The sequence below is a fragment of the Camelus ferus genome, chromosome 10, assembly GCF_009834535.1.
Source record: "Camelus ferus isolate YT-003-E chromosome 10, BCGSAC_Cfer_1.0, whole genome shotgun sequence".
NCBI lineage: Eukaryota > Metazoa > Chordata > Mammalia > Artiodactyla > Camelidae > Camelus > Camelus ferus.
The window spans coordinates 34,247,627-34,266,560 of NC_045705.1; the positions used below are offsets into that span (position 1 = coordinate 34,247,627).

At 41.1% G+C, this 18,934-nt stretch overlaps 1 protein-coding gene and 1 pseudogene across 1 annotated transcript; both read right to left on the reverse strand.

The window, feature by feature from the left end:
• Positions 1-3,534: 3,534 nt before the first annotated feature.
• Positions 3,535-4,582, reverse strand: LOC116666670 (annotated as a pseudogene).
• An 8,697-nt stretch (positions 4,583-13,279) lies between these two features.
• LOC102516840 (olfactory receptor 5A1) lies at positions 13,280-14,305 on the reverse strand. Its single transcript, XM_006193638.1, has one exon. It carries the CDS (start codon positions 14,303-14,305, stop codon positions 13,280-13,282), a length of 1,026 nt encoding a protein of 341 aa, XP_006193700.1.
• Positions 14,306-18,934: the final 4,629 nt, after the last annotated feature.

Sequence of the window (18,934 nt, forward strand, 5' to 3'; positions counted from 1 at the left end):
TTCATGATAGTTATCACGTTTCTAGTTATGATTTTCTCACTTTTGTGGAATCCTGCTTCCTTTCTATTTAGAGTACACCTGTAAATGTATCTTTTAGCATGGGTTTAGTGTTGCTAAGCTCTTCTAGTTTTTTTTTTCTTGTCTGTGAAATTCTTTATCTCTCCTTCTATTCTAAAGGATAGCCTTGCTGGATAAAGTATCCTAGGCTGCATCTGTTTTTCATTCAGGACTTTGAATATATCTTGCCACTCCCTTCTGGCCTGTAGTGTTTCTGTAGAGAAATGTGCTGAGAGCCTTATGGGGGTTCCCTTTTAACTCACTCTTTGTTTTTCTCTTGCTGCCTTTAGGATCATTTCTTTATCCTTGACTGTGGCCATCTTGATTATGATATGTTTTGGTGTGGGTCTGTTTGGGTTCTTCCTGTTTGGGACCCTCTGAGCTTCCTGTACTTGGATATCTGATTCCTTTTTTAAGTTTGAGAAATTTTCAGTCATGATTTTTTCAAATACCTTTTCAATCCCTTTTGTTCTTTCTTCCCCTTCTGGAACCCTTATTATACATAGATTGGTGCACTTTATATTATCCCATAGGTCCCTTATACTGTTTTCATTTTTTTTTTTAATTTGTTTTTCTCTCAGCTGTTATGATTGGGTGCTTTCTGTTGTTCTGTTTTCTAGGTCACTTATTCATTCCTCTGCATTATCTAGCCTGCTGTTTACAGCCTTTAGATCAGCTCTTATCTCAGCAAATGAGTTTACCAATTCTACTTGGCTCTTCTTTATAGCTTCAATTTCATCTTTGACATATTTTATATCTCTAAACACTATCTCTTTTAGTTCCTTCAGTACTTTGATCACTCCTTTTTTGAAATCTTGATCTAGTAGGCCATCAATGTCTATTTCATCGATTGTTCTTTCAGGGGATTTCTCTTGCTTTTTTAATTGGGAGTGGTTCCTCTGCTTCTTCATCTTGCTCACATCTCTGGCACTGTGGCTTATGGTGTATCAGTTATCAATTGCAGTCCTTAAAGAGTTTATTTATTTATCTATATAAAGCCTATGCAGGAATAAATCTTAAAAAAAGAGAAAATTTTAAAAGAAGGGAGAAAAAAGTTTTGAAAACAATGTATAATCAGTAATAGAAGAGCAAGTTGGAGCAGAATAGCAGTTGAGTTGAGATGTCTTTTAAAAACCTTAAAAAAGGAGAAAAGATTAAAAAAATATTTGAAACCTGTGTATAATCAATAACAGGAAATCAAAACCAAGAGAAATAAAAATAAAATGAGGTGGATTTTTTAAAATAATAATAATAATAATATTTTAAAAGAAAAATTTTAAAGGGATTAAAACTGGAGACATATACAATTGTTTAAAAAGTAAAACTTTAAAAGAAACTTTAATAGAAAATAGAACAGATTTTTTTAAAATGTAAAACAAGAGGGAATTTTAAAGAAGGGAGAAAAAAGATTGAAAGCAGTGTGTAATCAATAATAGAAGAGCAAGTTGAAGCTGAATAGCAATCGAGTTGAAACGTCTTTTTAAAACCTTCTAAAAAGGAGAAAAAATCAAAAAACAATATATGAAACCTGTGTATAATCAATAACAGAAGATCAAAACCAAGAGAAATAAAAATGAAATGAGGTGGATTTTTTAAAATAATAATAAAAAGATTTTAAAAGATAAATTTAAAAGGGATTAAAACTGTAGATATATACAATTGTTTAAAAAGTAAAGATTAAAAAGGTAATAAAAAATAGAACAGACAAAAGAAAAGATTAAAAAAAAGGTGGGGGGAATGTGTTCTCCTGAAGACTGTGCACTTTTAATAATTTTATCGAAAAGTCTTTCTGTCTTCGCCCTGTTTCGCGAACTCAGCTTGCTGTTTCCAGAGTCCCTCCATTGGCTCCCTTGTCTGTGCTGCTCCCAGTACCTGTCTGCAAGCAGATCGCGCCCCCTCCCAACACTGGGTCAGGTGTTGCTCTCCTTCACGGTTGGCGGGTGGGTCACTCCCCCTCCCGATGCTGCAGTCAGATGCTGCAGTCGGGTGAGGTAAGCGGGCTGATTGCACCTCCTCCCAGCACCGCTGTCAGGTGCTGCGCTCCTGCCAGGAAGGCAGGTGGCCACCGCCCTCTCCCAGCGCCAGTCGCTCCGCTGCTCTGTGCAACTGCACACTCCGCCTCTGGTCGGTGGCGCTCCGTAGGCAGGCTCAGGGAAGAGCGTGGAACAGTCCCGCCCTTGCTCCCTGCCAAATCTCAGCTCCTTTTTTGTCTTGGCAGCGCGAGTTCTCTGAGGCACCAGGGCAGAAAGAACCTATCTGCCTCAGGCTGTAAACAATTCTCAGTCCTGCCTAAGAGGTTGCGGAGCCCCCAGGTGTGGATTCAGGTCTCGGCCTCAGCCCCACCCCCGCCTCCGCCCAGGCGCTGAGCACAGGAGGAGATGACAGCTGTAGCTGCACCCCTCCTATCTTCTCAGAAGCGCCATGGGTCTTAGGAGACAACGGCTACGGCGCCACCCCCCCCCCCAGGGCACATCAGCAGTGTTGCTTTGCTTTATTCTTTCGTAATTTATGGAGGGCCCAGGTTGTTCTGCTCCATATCCCCTCCCAGCCATGGTACGCAGCCCCCTGCATTCCCCCAGGGCTGCCTCAGTGCAGCCATCCCCATCCTCCGCCCGGCTCAGGTGGCCTGTCCGGGCCCCCAGTTGCCGGCTTGCGTCTCGGACTGGGTGTTGCAGGGACCCTTTGTGCCCATTTAACTTAGTTCTGTTGGTCAAGGGATGCTCAGGTCAGATATGAGCCTTGGAGGCTCCCCCTCCATCCCACAGGCCTGTCTGTTAGAGAGGGGGAGGTTCAACGAAGGAGCGCCAGTCCTCCTTTGCCACTCCCTCCCTGCGGGACCTGTCCCGCACTGTTTTGTTTTTTCTTCTTTCTTTTTACCTTTTCTCCTACCAGATTCTTGGCATGTTTGTCTTTTGAAGAGGGCAATGTTCTGTTTGAGTTTAGCAGGTGCTCTGGTTGGCTAGGTGGGTCCGTGGATGTGACTTTTTGGTGTATTTGTGGGAGAGGGTGAGCTATGAGCGTCCTTCTCCTCCACCATCTTGGCCCCTTAATTCTGAATGTTTTTTTATTAATATCCCAAAGACATGCATCTTTAAGGAAAACAATCTAGTAGCCATACCATCTGGATTAGTGACACAGGTAAACCAGAAGTGATTGGTTGCTTTATCAAAGAATTCATCCCAGAAGTCTCTTAGAATGAGATTAACAAGCATTTTCCATAAATGGCCAGTAGATTTGTTAGGCTTTGCAACCAAATGGTCTCTGTGATAAGTACACAACTCTGCCATTGTAGTGCCAAAGTCGATGATATGTAAATGCATGCGTATGACTGTGTTCCAATAAAATCTCTACAAAAACAAGAGGGGGCTGGATTTTGCCTGGGGTCTGTATTTTACTGACATCCAATTTAGAATCAGAGACTTACAGAATCCCATTATTGGAAAGGACATTCCCTCTTAGACGACACTTGAGCCTCCTCTAATACAGTCTTACAAAGTGGTCATAAGAGGCGATAACAGTAATAAGTAGGGCCCAGGCATTGGTATACGAGGTGTTAGCGGCTTCAATGAGGTCTTTGGAGTAGAAGCCTGTAAGGAATGAGATTCTTGTCATGAGGAATGAGGGTCATGGTGCCAACAATGAGGAATGTTGTGGTGAAGGGTATAGATTTAAGTAAACTCACTATTTTTTGAATATCTTGTTTGTCATTTCCAGAGCATATAAAGAGTATTGCTTTAAAGAAAGTGTGTGTGCAGATGTGAAGGAATGCTAAATAGGGTTGGTTAATACCAACTGTTAATATCATAAGGCCTAATTGGCTTGAGGTGGAGAAAACAATTTTTTAATGTCATTCTGCATAAGTGCACAGATTGTGGTAAATAGTGTGGTCGTTGCTCTTAGGCATAGTGTCATGGTTTGGATAGTTTTGTTACTTCCTATTAGGGGATAAAATTGAATAAGCAGGAATACACCTGCTACTACTATTGTACTTGAGTGAAGTAGGGCGGATACAGGAGTGGGGCCTTCTGTTGCTGAGGGGAGTCAAAGATGTAAGCCAAATTGAGTGGATTTTCTGGCTGCAGCTAGGAGAAGTCCTTTTGGGGGGTAGGTTGGAGGGGCTTTGAGTGAGCATAAAGATTTGTTGAAGATCTCATGTATTTAAATTAAATAAAAATCAGGCTATTGATATGACAAATCCAGTATCTCCAATGCAGTTATATAGAATTTCTTGGAGGGAGGCTGTGTTTGCATCTGCTCAGCCATGTCATCATCCAATTAATAAAAATATAATCCCAACTCCCTCTCTTCCACGGTGAAGCTGGAATAGGTTATTGGTGGTAACAAGAATTAGTATTGTAATAAGGAATAAGAGTAGATATTTGAAGAACTGATTAATATTGGAGTCAGAGTGTATCTACCACATTGAGAATTTTATAATGGATCATGTAACAAATAGTGTAATTGGTACAAATACTATTGAGAAATAATCTGTTTTGAAGTTGAGGGATAGTTTTAGGGTTTAAACTGTAATTCAGTGTCAGTTAACCTCTGTTTGGATGCCTCTAGGGCAGGGTGACTTCCTACCCACTGTCTGTGGACAGTTCTAATTCTTGGGAAACTGTGGCTTCAGCCAAGTCCAAATGGTCTGTGTGATCCACTGGTTGAAATCATACTCCCGTGCTGTGGCCGCTTGACAGTGATGCTGTATACCAGATGCAAGCAAGAGCAGGTGGGTTAGATGCCCACCAACCTGGAAATCTGAGAGAGTGTAACTAGGTCTGTCTTGTTTAATGACTAATGAGAAGGGATAAAGACCACAGTGTGAGGGCCCTAGACACCTCCTACTAGGCCAATAATTTTTTCATTGATGAGTCATGGGGAACTTCAGGGGTTTCCAAGGCAGGGACTGTGGTAGATAGGGTACTTGGTGAGCTATAAGGAGAAAATATTTCAGTATTTTCAGAGCTATTCACATGAATGCCAGCCTTCCCTAGAAGAGCATCTGGAATCCATGAGGTAGTCAATAAATATTTGTCGGAAAGATTAATGGATGAATGTAAAAACTTTGCAGTCTTAGAATTCTACTGATGGGTTTCAAAAATAGTCAGTGGTAGAGACCTACAAGCCCCAAGGTGACAGGAGCAAAAGGACAAGACACTCCATTCAGGAAGGGCATTTGGATTAATGATGCAGGTAAACCAGAAGTGACTGGTTGCTTTATCAAAGAATTCATCCTAGAAGTCTCAGAATGGGATTAACAAACATGTACTATAAATGACTAGCTAATAAATTTTTTAAGTTTTTGACTGAAGTTTGTTCTTGAAGCTGACAAGAATCCGCATCCCAGAAACTATTTTATGCCAGCCTTCCGAGGCTTGTCAGACAAAAAAAAAAAGTTAAACATTATATTGTTCCACTTATATGAAGTACCTAGAATAAGCCAAATTGTAAAGACAGAAATTAGAATAGTGTTTACTAGGGGTTGGGGCAGAGAGGAATGAGGCGTGTGAACATGCAAGAGAATTTTGGCAATGTGTATTTATTTGGACTGTTGTAGAGGGAAACTCAGGTTGAAGAGTTGCCTTTTGAGACTCAGGCAAAAATAAACTAAAGGCAGGTACTCAGACCTGAAGTCTTCTGTCCAGGTGCTGAGCAGTGCATGTTTGTTATTCAGACTGAGCTGCTCCCCAAATTCTCCAGGCTAACTCTTGCTTGCCCTTCATATTTCAGTTTAAAAGTGATTTCTTCCTAAAAGCCTCCCCTGAACTCACAGGCCTAGGTTGTATCAAATAAATTTATGGGCATCTTTAGATTTCTTCAGCTGCACCAATCTCTAAGCCCTCAGCTCCCTACCCAGTGAAGAGTTCTGGGTGGTCCTCCAACCCCTCACCCCTTGACCTCTCCTGGGAGGAGGTGTGGGCTCTGACATATTCTCCACTTCCCCATAGCTCGAGTACTTAGGTCCAAAAAGAGGAGAGTTGCCAAGATTTAGCAGATGCAAATATGGGATGCCCAACTTAATTTAAATTTCAGATAGACAACAAATAATTTTTTTAGTAGGAGTATGTCCCAAGCAACATTTGGGGCATACTTATACTACAAAAATTTTCAATGTTTATCTAAAATTCTAATTTAACTGAGTATCCTACATTGTACCTGGAGACCCTAAACACCACTGGACCCGAAGAGACTTCCGCTCCTTCCTCACTGTTGAGCTCCGATGAAGCACTGGGCCACCGGGTGTGGACTATGGCTTTTCCAGTGGTTGGTCAGAGAATACTGGATAACACAACCCAGAAATACAGAGGACTGAAATTCCATGTGCCAGTGAACATTGATGAGTTAGAGATGGGAGATAGGAGGAATCTGGGAAATACTTTGCTTTTTCTTTCTCCCTTCAGCGGACCGTTTTGAGGACTGGTGGTTTCATGTGCTCTGCCTGAAGACATTACACAACTGTCTGTGTCTTTTCCTTAAGCTGTGATCAGCTCAGTAATAAACCCCTTAGATTTGCTTTGTCTCCTTTGCTGCCTTGTCTCCCCTTTCCCCTTACATTTCCTGCCCTGGGACTGTACCTCCCAATGAAACATCAATTAATTAACATTACAATGTCCCTCTTATGTGCTCTGTAGCATTCCTTGAATTTATCACTGGCTATTTTCATGGACTTTTTGTGTGAATCTCTCCTCTGGTAAACTATAAGCTCCTTATGGGAAGGCTGTGTTTTTCTGGTTCATCACTGTATTACCTGAGGCCATCGCAGTATCTGGTACACGGCAGCAGAGGCTCGATCAACACATGTTACTATTGAACAAATGAAGAAGTGAATACAGCCGGCAAAGCTGACAATAGTTCTCGAACATTCCCCTGGTAGAGCAGGCCTTGAGTGGTTGGGAATGCAGACTCAAGCTGAAGCAAAATTCTTACAGGATGTTTGTTTCCATTGATGCTAGTCTCTTTGAGCACTTACTCTGAGCCTAGCTAGTGCTACTTGTTTTTCTTATTGTAAAATTTAATTTGCTTTTCTGGTCTATAAGTGTATCCTTGGTGACGTGGGATGGTGTGGTCCTAGTGTCTTATATAATAAATGAATTATAAGAACCCAGGGGGAGTGTTCCTATGTGCCAAGAACTTCTGCCTCATTTATGTCTGACCTGGTATTTAAAGCTCTGGTCCTGCAAGACTGAACCCATATCTACTTCCATACCCACTTGGTCTCCATCCCTGCCAAGCATCTTCACCCAGTGAGGCTGGCCTAAAGACACCTGCTTTCTCCCCATTCCTTTTCCCTTTCTCTCGCCCCAGCCTTACACAGTGTGCAGGCAAGTCTTGGCTGGAGGTTGTGGCAGAGACTGAGAAGGAAGAAGGAATTATCAGAGAACTGACTTGCCCCAATTCTGATAATACTTCCATCATGCTGAGAAGGACTTCTATCAAGAGACGGGCTAAGGAAAATAGGGGAAGAATAGGAAAGAAAGATGTTAGTATAATGAAAAATGAAGATAGGAGGGGTTTACTTAAAAATTCTAATTATTAGAGAACTAAATCTGAGCTTTGCTAATAATAGTCAGAGCCCAGGTTCTGGGTTTTCCCAGGTCCTGAGTAGGACTTTCCATTTCCCTTTCTTCCTGGTTCTCTCTTGAAGCTAGGTTCTTAATTTCTACCTTAGGAAATTAGGGCATCACAGGGCAGTAAAAGTAGCAGAGGGCTAGAATTCTGGAGACCTAGATTCTGTTCCTCATTCTGACACTAACTTGCTGGTGATCCTAGCCAGGTCAGTTCCCCTCTCTGAGTCCCTGTTTCCCCGTCTGTAAAATAAGAAGGTTTGTTGAGATCCTTTCCAGTGTCTACATGATGCATGCTGCTTGAGTCTGCAATCCAGTGATAACCTGCCTCGGCTTGAAAGCTATGGCTGTGATCTTTTACCAGAGGAGTCTGAGAACATTCTGTTCCATGCAGGTCGTGGCATGCACATTCTCCCACGCATTGTTCCTGCTGCGCCTTCCTCTTGGTGACGTATTTCCCTGTGTGGTTTTCATTTGTGACTCTAGATCTCCTTTTCCACTGGGGTTTGCTGTGGGAAGCCGGTTTGCTCCGGTTCAGACAGTTGATACTCCAAAGTGATTTTGCCCTTGTCTCTGCTGAGGCCTCATACTGGACCAGTGCTTGTGTTAATTTCTTGGTTTGGAGTCGATGTGAACTAAGACCTCACATCTGTGTAAACGCAGGCTCGGGGTCCTGCTGTCTATGGGAAGATATCAATCATCCAGGCCATTTTCTGCAGGCCAGTGGGTGGAGCTTTTCTCATCCACAGGTGGTGGCTGAGGCAGTCCTTCTTGACTCCCAGGACGGTTCCAGCCACCCCTCGACCCCGGACATCACACATAGGACCAGCCCTCAAAGCCCCAGAGCTCTGCTCTGAAGTCTGCATTTGGCTCAGAAAGTCCCTTAGCCACAAGGCTTCAGTGCCCACTCACTGCTCTGATTTTGAGTTCTCTCTTTCAAGCACCTAAAGATTTCCCTTTCTTGGTTTTGAGCTGGAATCTTTGTGTTTGCAGAAATGTGTCTGTGCCTGTGTGCGTATGGGGGAGGGGAGTATCCCATGGGTCAGCTCAACTGGCCAAATTCTCCCTTGTTTTTTTCTTTATATATATATTTCCCCTTCTCACCACTTGGAGAAGGCAGATCACCGGCATCCCTGGAACACAGTTTAAGAGCCACCAGTCTATGTACAATTTCTATAGTTCCTTCCAGTTGAGGTGTAATAATAATGAGAAGAAGTAAAGTTTCCCCAGCCATAAGATTCATGACACAAAGCTGAAGTGGCATGATTTCCCTAAAAACAGGAAGTCAGAGTTGCCAAGCTGTGAAGCAAGGGATTTTTAGACCATACTGCATTCTTTCTAAGAGAAATTTTCACCTCCTTTTGGGTAAGTTGTTGACCGGCAACGGCCACTGTTGTGTAGACATGGAACAATTGCTGGGCTGGAAAGGAGTGCTTTCATTAGCCAGCTGTGAGTCATTTGCAAATTATTTCACCACTCAGGGCTTCCATTCTTTATTTGTGGAAAGAGGGGTGTGGAATAGACTAGTCACTAGGCTGTCACTTAACAGCTAAAAACATTCTGAGATATAGCAAATTTTTAATGTGCTCACAAAAGCTTATTGTGCAGGTACCGTGTGTCAGGGATCACTTACTCTGCCGTGGCAATTGTAGTCTAATGGGAAGACAGATGTTGAACAATGATGCATTATATGGAAAGGGAAATATTGTATGGAAAGGGAAATACAGGGTGCTAAGTGACCATAGAGCAAGGTCTCAAGTTGGACCAGGGGGTCAGGGTGGTCCTCCAAGTCAGAGAAAGATGGAGAGCATCAGAGACACAGACACAGACAGATACAGAGAGAGAGAGACAGGGCCAGAGAGACAGAGACGAGAAAAGAGAAGCAGGGAGAAAGATACCGAGAGACTAAGAGAGAATGGGGAGAATGATGGAAAAGGAGTCTTGGATGACTACAGATTAAGGAGGTAAGTGTGATTTGAGCAGAGGTTAGAGGTAGAGGTGGCCCAGAGAACCAACAGTAATTCACTTTCTAATGCAACTACCTGGTGGGTAAGGCAAACTCTATGCATATTTATATTCTATTTTGCTGCAAAATGTTTCAGCAAGAAGCTTGCAGAGATGTATAAAATATATACAATAACAGATTAAAAGAATTATGAAAGAAAAAAAAAAAGAAATGCAGAGTAGAGTGCTCATCACAGTGACCCAAATTCTTGCTACAGATGAGTCACAAATTTTACTCAAAACTTCTTAGCAATCAATGTAGAAAGAGTTTATGTTTCCATGTTGAGTGATACAATTCAGAGTTAATAGGATGAATACAGGAAAACTGTTGATAAGAAAGCAGTGTTAGGAGGTAAAATTCTTCTGGAGTCCTTCCGTATAAACAACTCGGTATGGACGGTGATTCAATGTTGTCCGCTAAGCTCTTCTTATCTGGCTTAATCCAGAGGGAGGCTTCAAAGCATCAACCCCTCTTCCTTTATTTTCCCCGTGACCTTGGTATCCTGATACATTGCCACTCAACACTGTTTCCCTTCCCCAGAGCCTACAGCACAGTTGGTCATTTCTTTATCTGAATACAGAAAGATGCTATAAATGGGGTTCGAACTTCATTACTATTGTTACTTTTGAAAAGCATTATTATTAAACTATTAATTCAATTTGGGTTTTGTTTTAACATTTTGATTCCTTCTTGTTTCATGGTCACTTGGGAATAAAGCCATTTATAAAGTTGTTCATTAACAAATCCATTTTTGAATAATGCTTTTTGAATGACTGGCTTAAATAAAGCTTGTCGCGCCTGGTATATAACTTAAGTGACACTCTTATTGAAGCTACTCCTATTTAACAGAAGTAAATCAGTTCTCATTTCTCTTTCTGCACTTGAATCATGCCTGACCTGACAAATGAGTCAGTTTCTTTTTCCGTCAGAACTTGCTTTAATATTTTCTTCATCTCTGGATGATGCCAAGCATACATGTGAGAATATATATTTTCAATTAATGGCCTTGGTGTCATGTAGACGTGCACTTAGAATCTCCTTAACTTATTAGTGTGCCTTTGTGTATGTTATGTAGCCTACTTTCCAAGCCCTACATACCTCATATCTTAAATAAACATTATCAAAACCCCATTTCATCGTACAGTTTGAGAATTTTTTTAAAATTGTGTACATAGAGACTTTCTGTAGTATGTAATACATGGTATATAAATGAGGACAATAAACAATCTTATTCAATAGAGTCATTTCAAGGATTAAAAGAATACTTTTAAAGAGGCATCAAATAGGAAAAAAAATAAGTTTCATAGTATCATCCTTTACTATGGGTGTAAGGAGATAGGGGTGTTGCTGACAGAAGCATCTTTGGTAGCCCTTCTAGAGAGAACTTGGCAGCATCTATTAAAATTTAAAAACATACATTGTCTATAAGCAGCAATTCAACTTTTCAGTTTCTACCATAACAAGTGCATATTAGTAGGAACAAACATGCCTATTGCAACACTATTTGTAATAAACTAGCAAAAACCTAGGAACTACCTAAATGTCCATCAGGGAGGAACAGGTACATGAATTTTGGTATATCAAGTCTATGAAACAATTAAAAAGATTGAGGTAGATTTATGTGTATAATGTGGAGAGAGGTCCAAGACATAATGATTGAATGTTTAAAAATCAAGGTATAGAATGATCATTCAATATGATTTCATTTATTTAAATACACGCAGAGCCACATAAAACAGCATTATATGTTTCTGATTGGTAACTATATGGATATTAGTAAGCAGAAAAAGTGTAAACTTATATGCAACATAAACAGTAGTTACCTTTTGGGGAGTACATAAAGGAACTGAAATCGAAGGTTATATTTTAAAAGAAACATTCCTTTACCTAAGGTGTTCTTTTTTTAAATAAAGAATCTGTGCATATGTTATAGATTTGAAATATAAGTTTTAAAAACTTCTGGGAACCAAGCCTGACATACAATAAGCATCTAATAAGTGTTACTTTCTTCCTTTGGCATAAAAATCTCTAAATCATCTGCCAAGTGAATTTGGATTTATTTATTCATTTACTAAACAAATATTTATTGACCCAGAGTTTGTCCCAGTCATATCTTATGCTTTGGGAAAGCAGCAGAGAGCAGTTTCAACAAGGATGTTAACGACTTGAGGAGAAGACAGATAACTAAACAAGGAAAAAATAGGGAAGTCTCAGCGGAGCTGATTTACGAGATAGAGGATGTTACATGAACATATTGCAGTAACTCAACTTCATCTGGAGTCCAGGATCAACAAAGTCTTTACGAAGGAAACTGTGAAGTTGTAGCCCCTCCAGTTCATAAACTGCCAGTAATCCAAGTGGCCAGAGAACAGATCCAATACCAGCATGAACTGAAAGAAAGATTGAAGTATGAGAGCCACAGCCAACGTTGGCGTGACGTAGGAATGGCGGTCACGATTCACCAAGATTTATACACACAACCACTGAAGAAGGAGGACTTCATAAATGTTTGTCCTCTGCTCAAGAACCATCTTGTAAAACAGGATCAAAGACAAGTTAAAATCCACATTCATTTCTGCTGCAAACTCACTGACTTAGTCGTCCTCCCTCAGATCGTGTCACAGAGTGGGGCCCCTTCCGAGACAACGCATGGAAATGAAAGCAGGGGTGTCAGAATCATGGAGCAGGCTGAGGTCAAATTCCAGACAGACAGCAGAACAGATAGAAGCTCTAGTACATGAAGTGGAAGTAAATTGGGGATGGGGTGAGAACAGAGAGTAAGTCAAATACACTTACAAGGCCGAGAATGAGAACTGGTCTAGGGAACAGATAATGGAGTAGAGCTGCCAGAGGAAGGCACTCTTCTCCGCCCCTGTTCCTCTGACCAGGTCCTCTCCATCGCTGGGTGGCTTCAGTCATGATAATTAGCCACACGGCACTCTACCCACCTTTAGGGCTTCTCACTTACCCTTATCTCTGGTCTTTGCTCACTGTGACTTCACAACTTTGGATCTGCTGATTTAGGTCCATCTTTCTGACCCTAGGGACCTCATGCCCCCACAGATGTGACCTTGGCTCTTTTCACACAGGGCTGAAAAGTGCCCTATTGCTTTGCTGGCTCTGAGTAGCCATTGCTGAACCCAGCTCAGCTAGGGTTTTCAGGTTCCTAATCCAGAGTCAGCCTTCCTGGTCAGTATCAGCCTTTGGGTAGGTAGATATCCAAGGCAAAGGGAACAAGTAAATTGTCGCAAATAGTGATGGATTGGCATGAGCAGTGTTTTGTAAAAAGATCTCTGAAGAATGCTCATGGTCCTGGGGCCACGCCCCAGATGGCTCTAAGGCATGGTAGCCTGGACACAGCACCCGATGCCATAAAGCTAAGAAATGTCACGAAAAAACATATTTATTTTCTGTTACAAATGACCAAAATTGAAACCCTATCAGCCCACCAGACAAGAAAAGTAAGACGAATAAAACAAACCTTTGTTGAGCCTAATTGTGCAGTAGACATGTAGGTTGGGGATCTTGTTTGAAATAGCTTCTTTAATTTATTACTCAGATTCTTACTATTACTACTAATAAATGAGCCACTTATTATTATGCCAATTTACATAGAGCAAAACTTAAGGTTTTTTTTTTTTAACTCAAAGAACTATAAGACACAGAGAGGGTGTCTGCTTCTTTCCTTGAGTTTTTTCAACGCATCTTTGATATCCTTGTTTCTCAAACTATATATGATGGGGTTCAGCATGGGAATCACAGCTCCATAGAACAAGGACACCACCTTATCTTCGTCCAGTGAGTAGCCAGAACTAGAGTGAAGGTAGGAGGAGAGCCCAGAGCCATAGAAGAGAATCACTGTGGTCAGATGAGAGGCACAGGTGTTGAAAGCCTTTGTCTGCCCTTGGGTTGAAGGGATCTTCATGACAGCAGCAATGATGTAGCCATAGGAGACCAGGACAACAAGAGCTGATGTGCCCCCCACTGCACACACAACAAGAAAGTTCACTACCTGGCTGAGGAAGGTACCAGAACAAGACAAGAGCAGCAGAGCTGGCAGGTCACAGAAAAAGTGGTTAATGACTCGTGGCCCACAGAAATGGAGGTGGAATACAGAGCTGGTCTGGATCAATCCAGTGAGGAATCCTCCAGCGTACGCAGTAATGGCCATCCCCACACAGACGGTGGGTGTCATGAGGGCTGTGTAGAGCAGAGGGCTGGAGATGGCAGCATACCAGTCATAGGCCATGGCCGCCAGGAGGCAGCACTCAGTGCCTCCCATCCCAATGAAGAAGAAAAATTGAGCAGCACAGCCCACAAAGGAGATGGTCTTCTGCTCCTTGAAGAAGTCACCCAGCATCATAGGGGCAATGGGTGAAGTATATGAAATATCAACAAAGGACAAGTTACCAAGGAAGAAATACATGGGGGAGTGGAGGTGTGACTCCATGCCGATCAGGACAACGAGACCCAGGTTCCAAGCCAGAGTCATGAAGTAGGTCCCCAGAAACAACACAAAGAGGACAACCTGCCTCGCTGGATGTTCTGAAAATCCCAAGAGGATGAAATTGCTCATCGTGCTGATGTTTCTTCCCAGCGCCACGTATCTTCTCTCTGCTGCCTTTAGAGCCTCAAAATGAGATTCCTGGGGCAATGAAAATCCAGGTGAAGAAACCATTTTGTTCTGTCATATGATCATAGACTCTCAGAACCAGAAGAGGCACTGGAAGGCAAATGCCCTACCTCTAACCAATGCAGAAATCCCCTCTTTATTGGGTCTTTCACAGATATCACTGTCATCCTGCTCTGATTCATTTGTTTATGCAAAAGTGACAGGTCCCGGAATAAAATGGCATTTTGCATTATCTGGATCATCAATTTCACTGTCGATGCCGTGACTTTATTGAAAGATGTTATTAATAGAACTTGGATGAAACACCCTCTTTTTTCCAGTTGCTCCAAGCATTGTGCTTAGATTATTGAGCCACTCAAAGTTATACTAGATTTTTTTTATGAGAAAATAAATACGTCAAAAGTTGAAATGCCCAGAGAGGCACTTTTGTATTTCTTACCATCATAGTCTGTTCTGACCAGATTTTATGGGGTCAAGGTGTTCTTTCTCCTTAAAACAGTAGAGTGAAGCACATAGAGATGTGAAAAGCTGGCACTCCCTTTAGAGATTAAAGAAAAGGGTAAGAAAAAAATTTCAATACTGTGAAATGCTAATGCCCTACTTGACACAAATATTATCAACTCACTTTGCACCATGTGTTTGATAGGGAAATATGATGTAGAAAGTAATAAACATTATTATTAAGCTTACAATATTCAACGTACTGCATGGAACAATCAGGAAACAGATAAATCACAGCACAGTGTGCAAGGTGCTCTAAGAGAAATATTTGTACAGTGCTCCGTATCCTGGTACTAGCTGCTGGAGTTTTCCAAGAGGAGATGTATTTGAGGAGGATTCCAACAATGAGTAAGGGGTTACCAGAATGAAAATTTCGTGTGTGAGGATTTGGCAGGTGGTTGGTCCAAGAGCTTTATATTAAAAATGAGAAAAGCATTTGCAAGAGCACAGGGGAGCATATTGTTTGAGGAAACTTAAAAATGTTATCACGGCAGAAGTACAGGGTAAATAGTTAAGAGACAATAAGTCTCCTTTTGAGAGACAGTGGGAGGGCAACAAATTGTGACAGATGTCCAAAAGCAAAGATGGCAAGGGCATTTGTTGCAATGTTTCATAGATATAATCGCATGTATTGTATATGTAATTGCACACTATGTTTATAATTTCACATAGGTGTGTGCATATTCATATTTAATTTGAACCTTCTCTCCACTTTTGGACTTCTGTCCCCTTTGCCCTCCCTGTCCTTTTGATAGGACCCACCACCTTCTACTGTTGCATATGATTCCTAGGTTTGTCTCCCTCCACAAGAATGTAACCTTAATGAAGACCAGGATTGTTAGTCATTTTTGTTTTGTTCATTCATTGAAGTACCCCAGGCACCTAGACCAGTGCTTGGCACATAGTAGATGCTTAATTCATATTTATTGAATAAATATCATATTAAGGAGTTTGATCTTTCCCCTATGGGCAAAAGGGAAAATGTGAAAGTTTTTTTTTTTCTATTTCTTTGTAACAGGGAACTAGCTGTCAAACATATGTTTAACAATATAACTGAAAGCAGTGCAGATGCAGTGTAAACGAGGGAGGAGAGTGAAAGGAGGCTGAGAAGGAAGACTGGAAAGTTGCTTCAAGGACAGGAGCAAAGCTAATAATGATTTGAATCAAAACAGGTAGATTCAGAAACACATGCTCCCCTGAGAGGTAACACCACCATTCATTCTGCAGTGCAGCAGGGAGGAGAAACCACATACGGCCAGACAACTAGTCCCTCCCCTCCATTTCTCACATTTACAGTTATTGTCAGAGGTATGTTTTAGCAAGATTCATCATGATTCTTGCTACTTCAACCTCAAGGTTCTACAATATCTAGTCTATTGCATTTTTATTAGGTGATAAAAGCTAATTGCCCATGATTTTATATGATTACTACATTGACAACCTGGTTATTTTGACCTGAATTATCTAAAGGTAAAGATATAAAAATAGAGTAGGGACATACATTAAATTTCCTTATAATAATAACTATATAAATATATATTATTAGTTTGCATGGTCTGAGAGCCACCACCACTTATTTTTACAGTGTTTCTAAGCATGTGTGGCATTTTCCCATCCATCATGTTATTTGTGGTCACCCAAAGCAGGACCTTGACGTCAGACACAGCTGGCCACCAGTCCTTACATTGCTGCTCACCAGCTGCGTGAGCTTGCTCAAACTGACACATCGTTCTCAAATCTCCTCTTTCGATTTCCCTCTTTTGTGAAAGACAGGCAACGCTAGGACTATCTCATAGATTGTAAAGATTAAATGAAATAACTTACATCAAGTTTTGGAGAGAAAAAGAAATATTTTTTATCACTTGATAAATGAGCAGCACTGTCGGGATCTGAACCCAGGTCTACTTCATCCTTAACCCAGCGTCTGCTCTCCACTGCACCTGTGGCTTAAGCCCAGGTGCATGGACTTGTACATGGTAATAATGGCTAGTAGGAAGTAATAAAAATTATGTTATTGCCAACATTTATAGCAACATGTGGCTTATCTGATAACTCTTACCAGATTTCATATTTACTTTCATTTGCTGACTTGTTCTTTCTGTATCCTTAACTATAAAGTCTGGGAGGGTGTTGTAACCTTGATGCTTTGTACTGTGCCTGGGACAGAGTGGATGTTAAATAATATTTGCTGAATGAGCTCAGTTTATACAATTCCAAAAGATATATATTACAGACAAGAAGCTCATTGCAGTTGTGACAGCTCAGGGAGATAGTGACTGAACCATGACTTAAACCCTTGATGCTTTCACTCCAGAGCCTGCTCTTTTTCCTGAATGCTGTGAAAGAATCTGGCCATGGGTCTGGGCAATCCACAGGACCACAGTGTAGACGTAACTGCAATAGATATGATCCTTTCCCCATCCCGATTGACTGGACAAGATTGGTTATATGGAACTTGATTTCTGAAAATCATTGTAAAGAGTCCTCTTCTCCTCAACCTGGGAAAATCAGTTCACATTTTTTTTAACAGAATTACACAACATACTGAGATAAAGAGGAATGAAGTTCTAATATGGTAATTCCCAGATAAATGATATAATTGAGGTGCAGAGGGTACTTGTACTTCAGATGACTTTGTAGGGTACAATGAAGAAAACCTAGAAAGACTAACATGCTGAGAAAAAAAAATATGTTTTCTCCTTCCATCGATTATTTCTCCTCACCTATTACAGTGCTTAGCACATTATAGGTGCCCAACTAATTTGTCTGCTGGCTGAATAAGGGATTATAAAATAGTCACTATATAGACACTGAAAACTTTCCCTAATCCCAAGACTACTGGGTCTGCCCTATTTTAAATACTCCACGGATATGCAGAAAGTTCAGCTGATATGCCTAAAACAATAAAGTATCAAAGGAAGAAACCAGTTAACCTGGTCTTTACTTATTATGGGTAATAAAACTAAAGCCAAGAGGGAGATTTATTGTCTATATAGTTGGTTGGTACCAGAGGTGAAATTAGGACCAAAAATCTCATTCTCCAGGAGTAGCTCTTTCTGCTTTACCTTTTTCTAAAACCTGGAGTTTCACTGGTAACTAGAGATAATCCAAGGAAACTAGATGATTTTTAAAATTGTAAGCACACTCACAAATGCACATATTTATGAGCCTAGAAGGGCATAAAAAGCACTACCCTAAAAGCTGAAAAAAAAAAATGCTGATTGAAGTCCTGTTTCTCAGGCACCTTTCTTTTGTGTGACCTTGGGAAAAAATATTTGTCTTTCTGAGTCTTAATCTTCTCATCTCCTGTCTGGACAAGATAAAAGTTAGCTTAGATCAATGTTTTCTAGTCCACTTTCTTACCTTCTTTCTTTCCTTCCTTATTTCCATTTGTAAATAGCAGACACTTTTTAAAAATGAGATCTTCTGCAGAATTCCAGAATATAAAATAGGTCAAGTCCAGCTGCCCTGATTAAAGTCAGAGCAGTGGGGAAGAAGGCCTCAGCATCTTGCTTTCTCCACCCTCCCCATTTTCAAGGGTCTTTCTGAGTCTTTCGTTCTGTGATTACAGGATTCACCACAAACTGTTCCTAAGGAAGGGCAAAGGGCAAACTTACCTACAACCCCTTAAACTCTGGGTTTCAGTCAGATGGCTAAGACCAGATGCTAGTAGCAAGAATGAAATTCATCTCTGCTAGCACCTGGAGCACTGGTGTTGATCAAAGAGATTTAAAACAAATTTTTTTTGGATGTAGCTGCTTTAAGTTGGTCACCAAGGGGAAGACTTGGTGGGGCTTTAAGGCAAGGCCCATTCTCTCCTAGGTACCACTGGGTCTCTCTAGGCTGTGGGGTATGACATGTCCCAGAGAGAACCTATTGGCCACCTGGCTGCCCTTCTGGGCTTGGAGGGAAAAAGGAAGCCAGCTTTGGCTGGATGGAGTTGATTTCCATTGGCCCTGCTTCCATTATATTCCTCGTCCCTGGTCTGGTTCCAGTAAGGAGTCCCTAGAGGTAGTGAAAGCCAAGAGTGGCTTTTGGCTTCAAAATACATAACTAATCAACAGCAGTTACCTTTGTAAAGAACCAGATATTCTACAGAACCTCTTCAATGTAAAAATATCTTTTGAATGACTCCAAGTATTGGAGCTAGGACTTAATGGGTAAAACTGAGAG

Coding starts and splice junctions, on each gene's coding strand:
- LOC102516840 (XM_006193638.1), bottom strand. CDS start 14,305: ATGGTTTCTTCACCTGGATTTTCATTGCCCCAGGAATCTCATTTTGAG.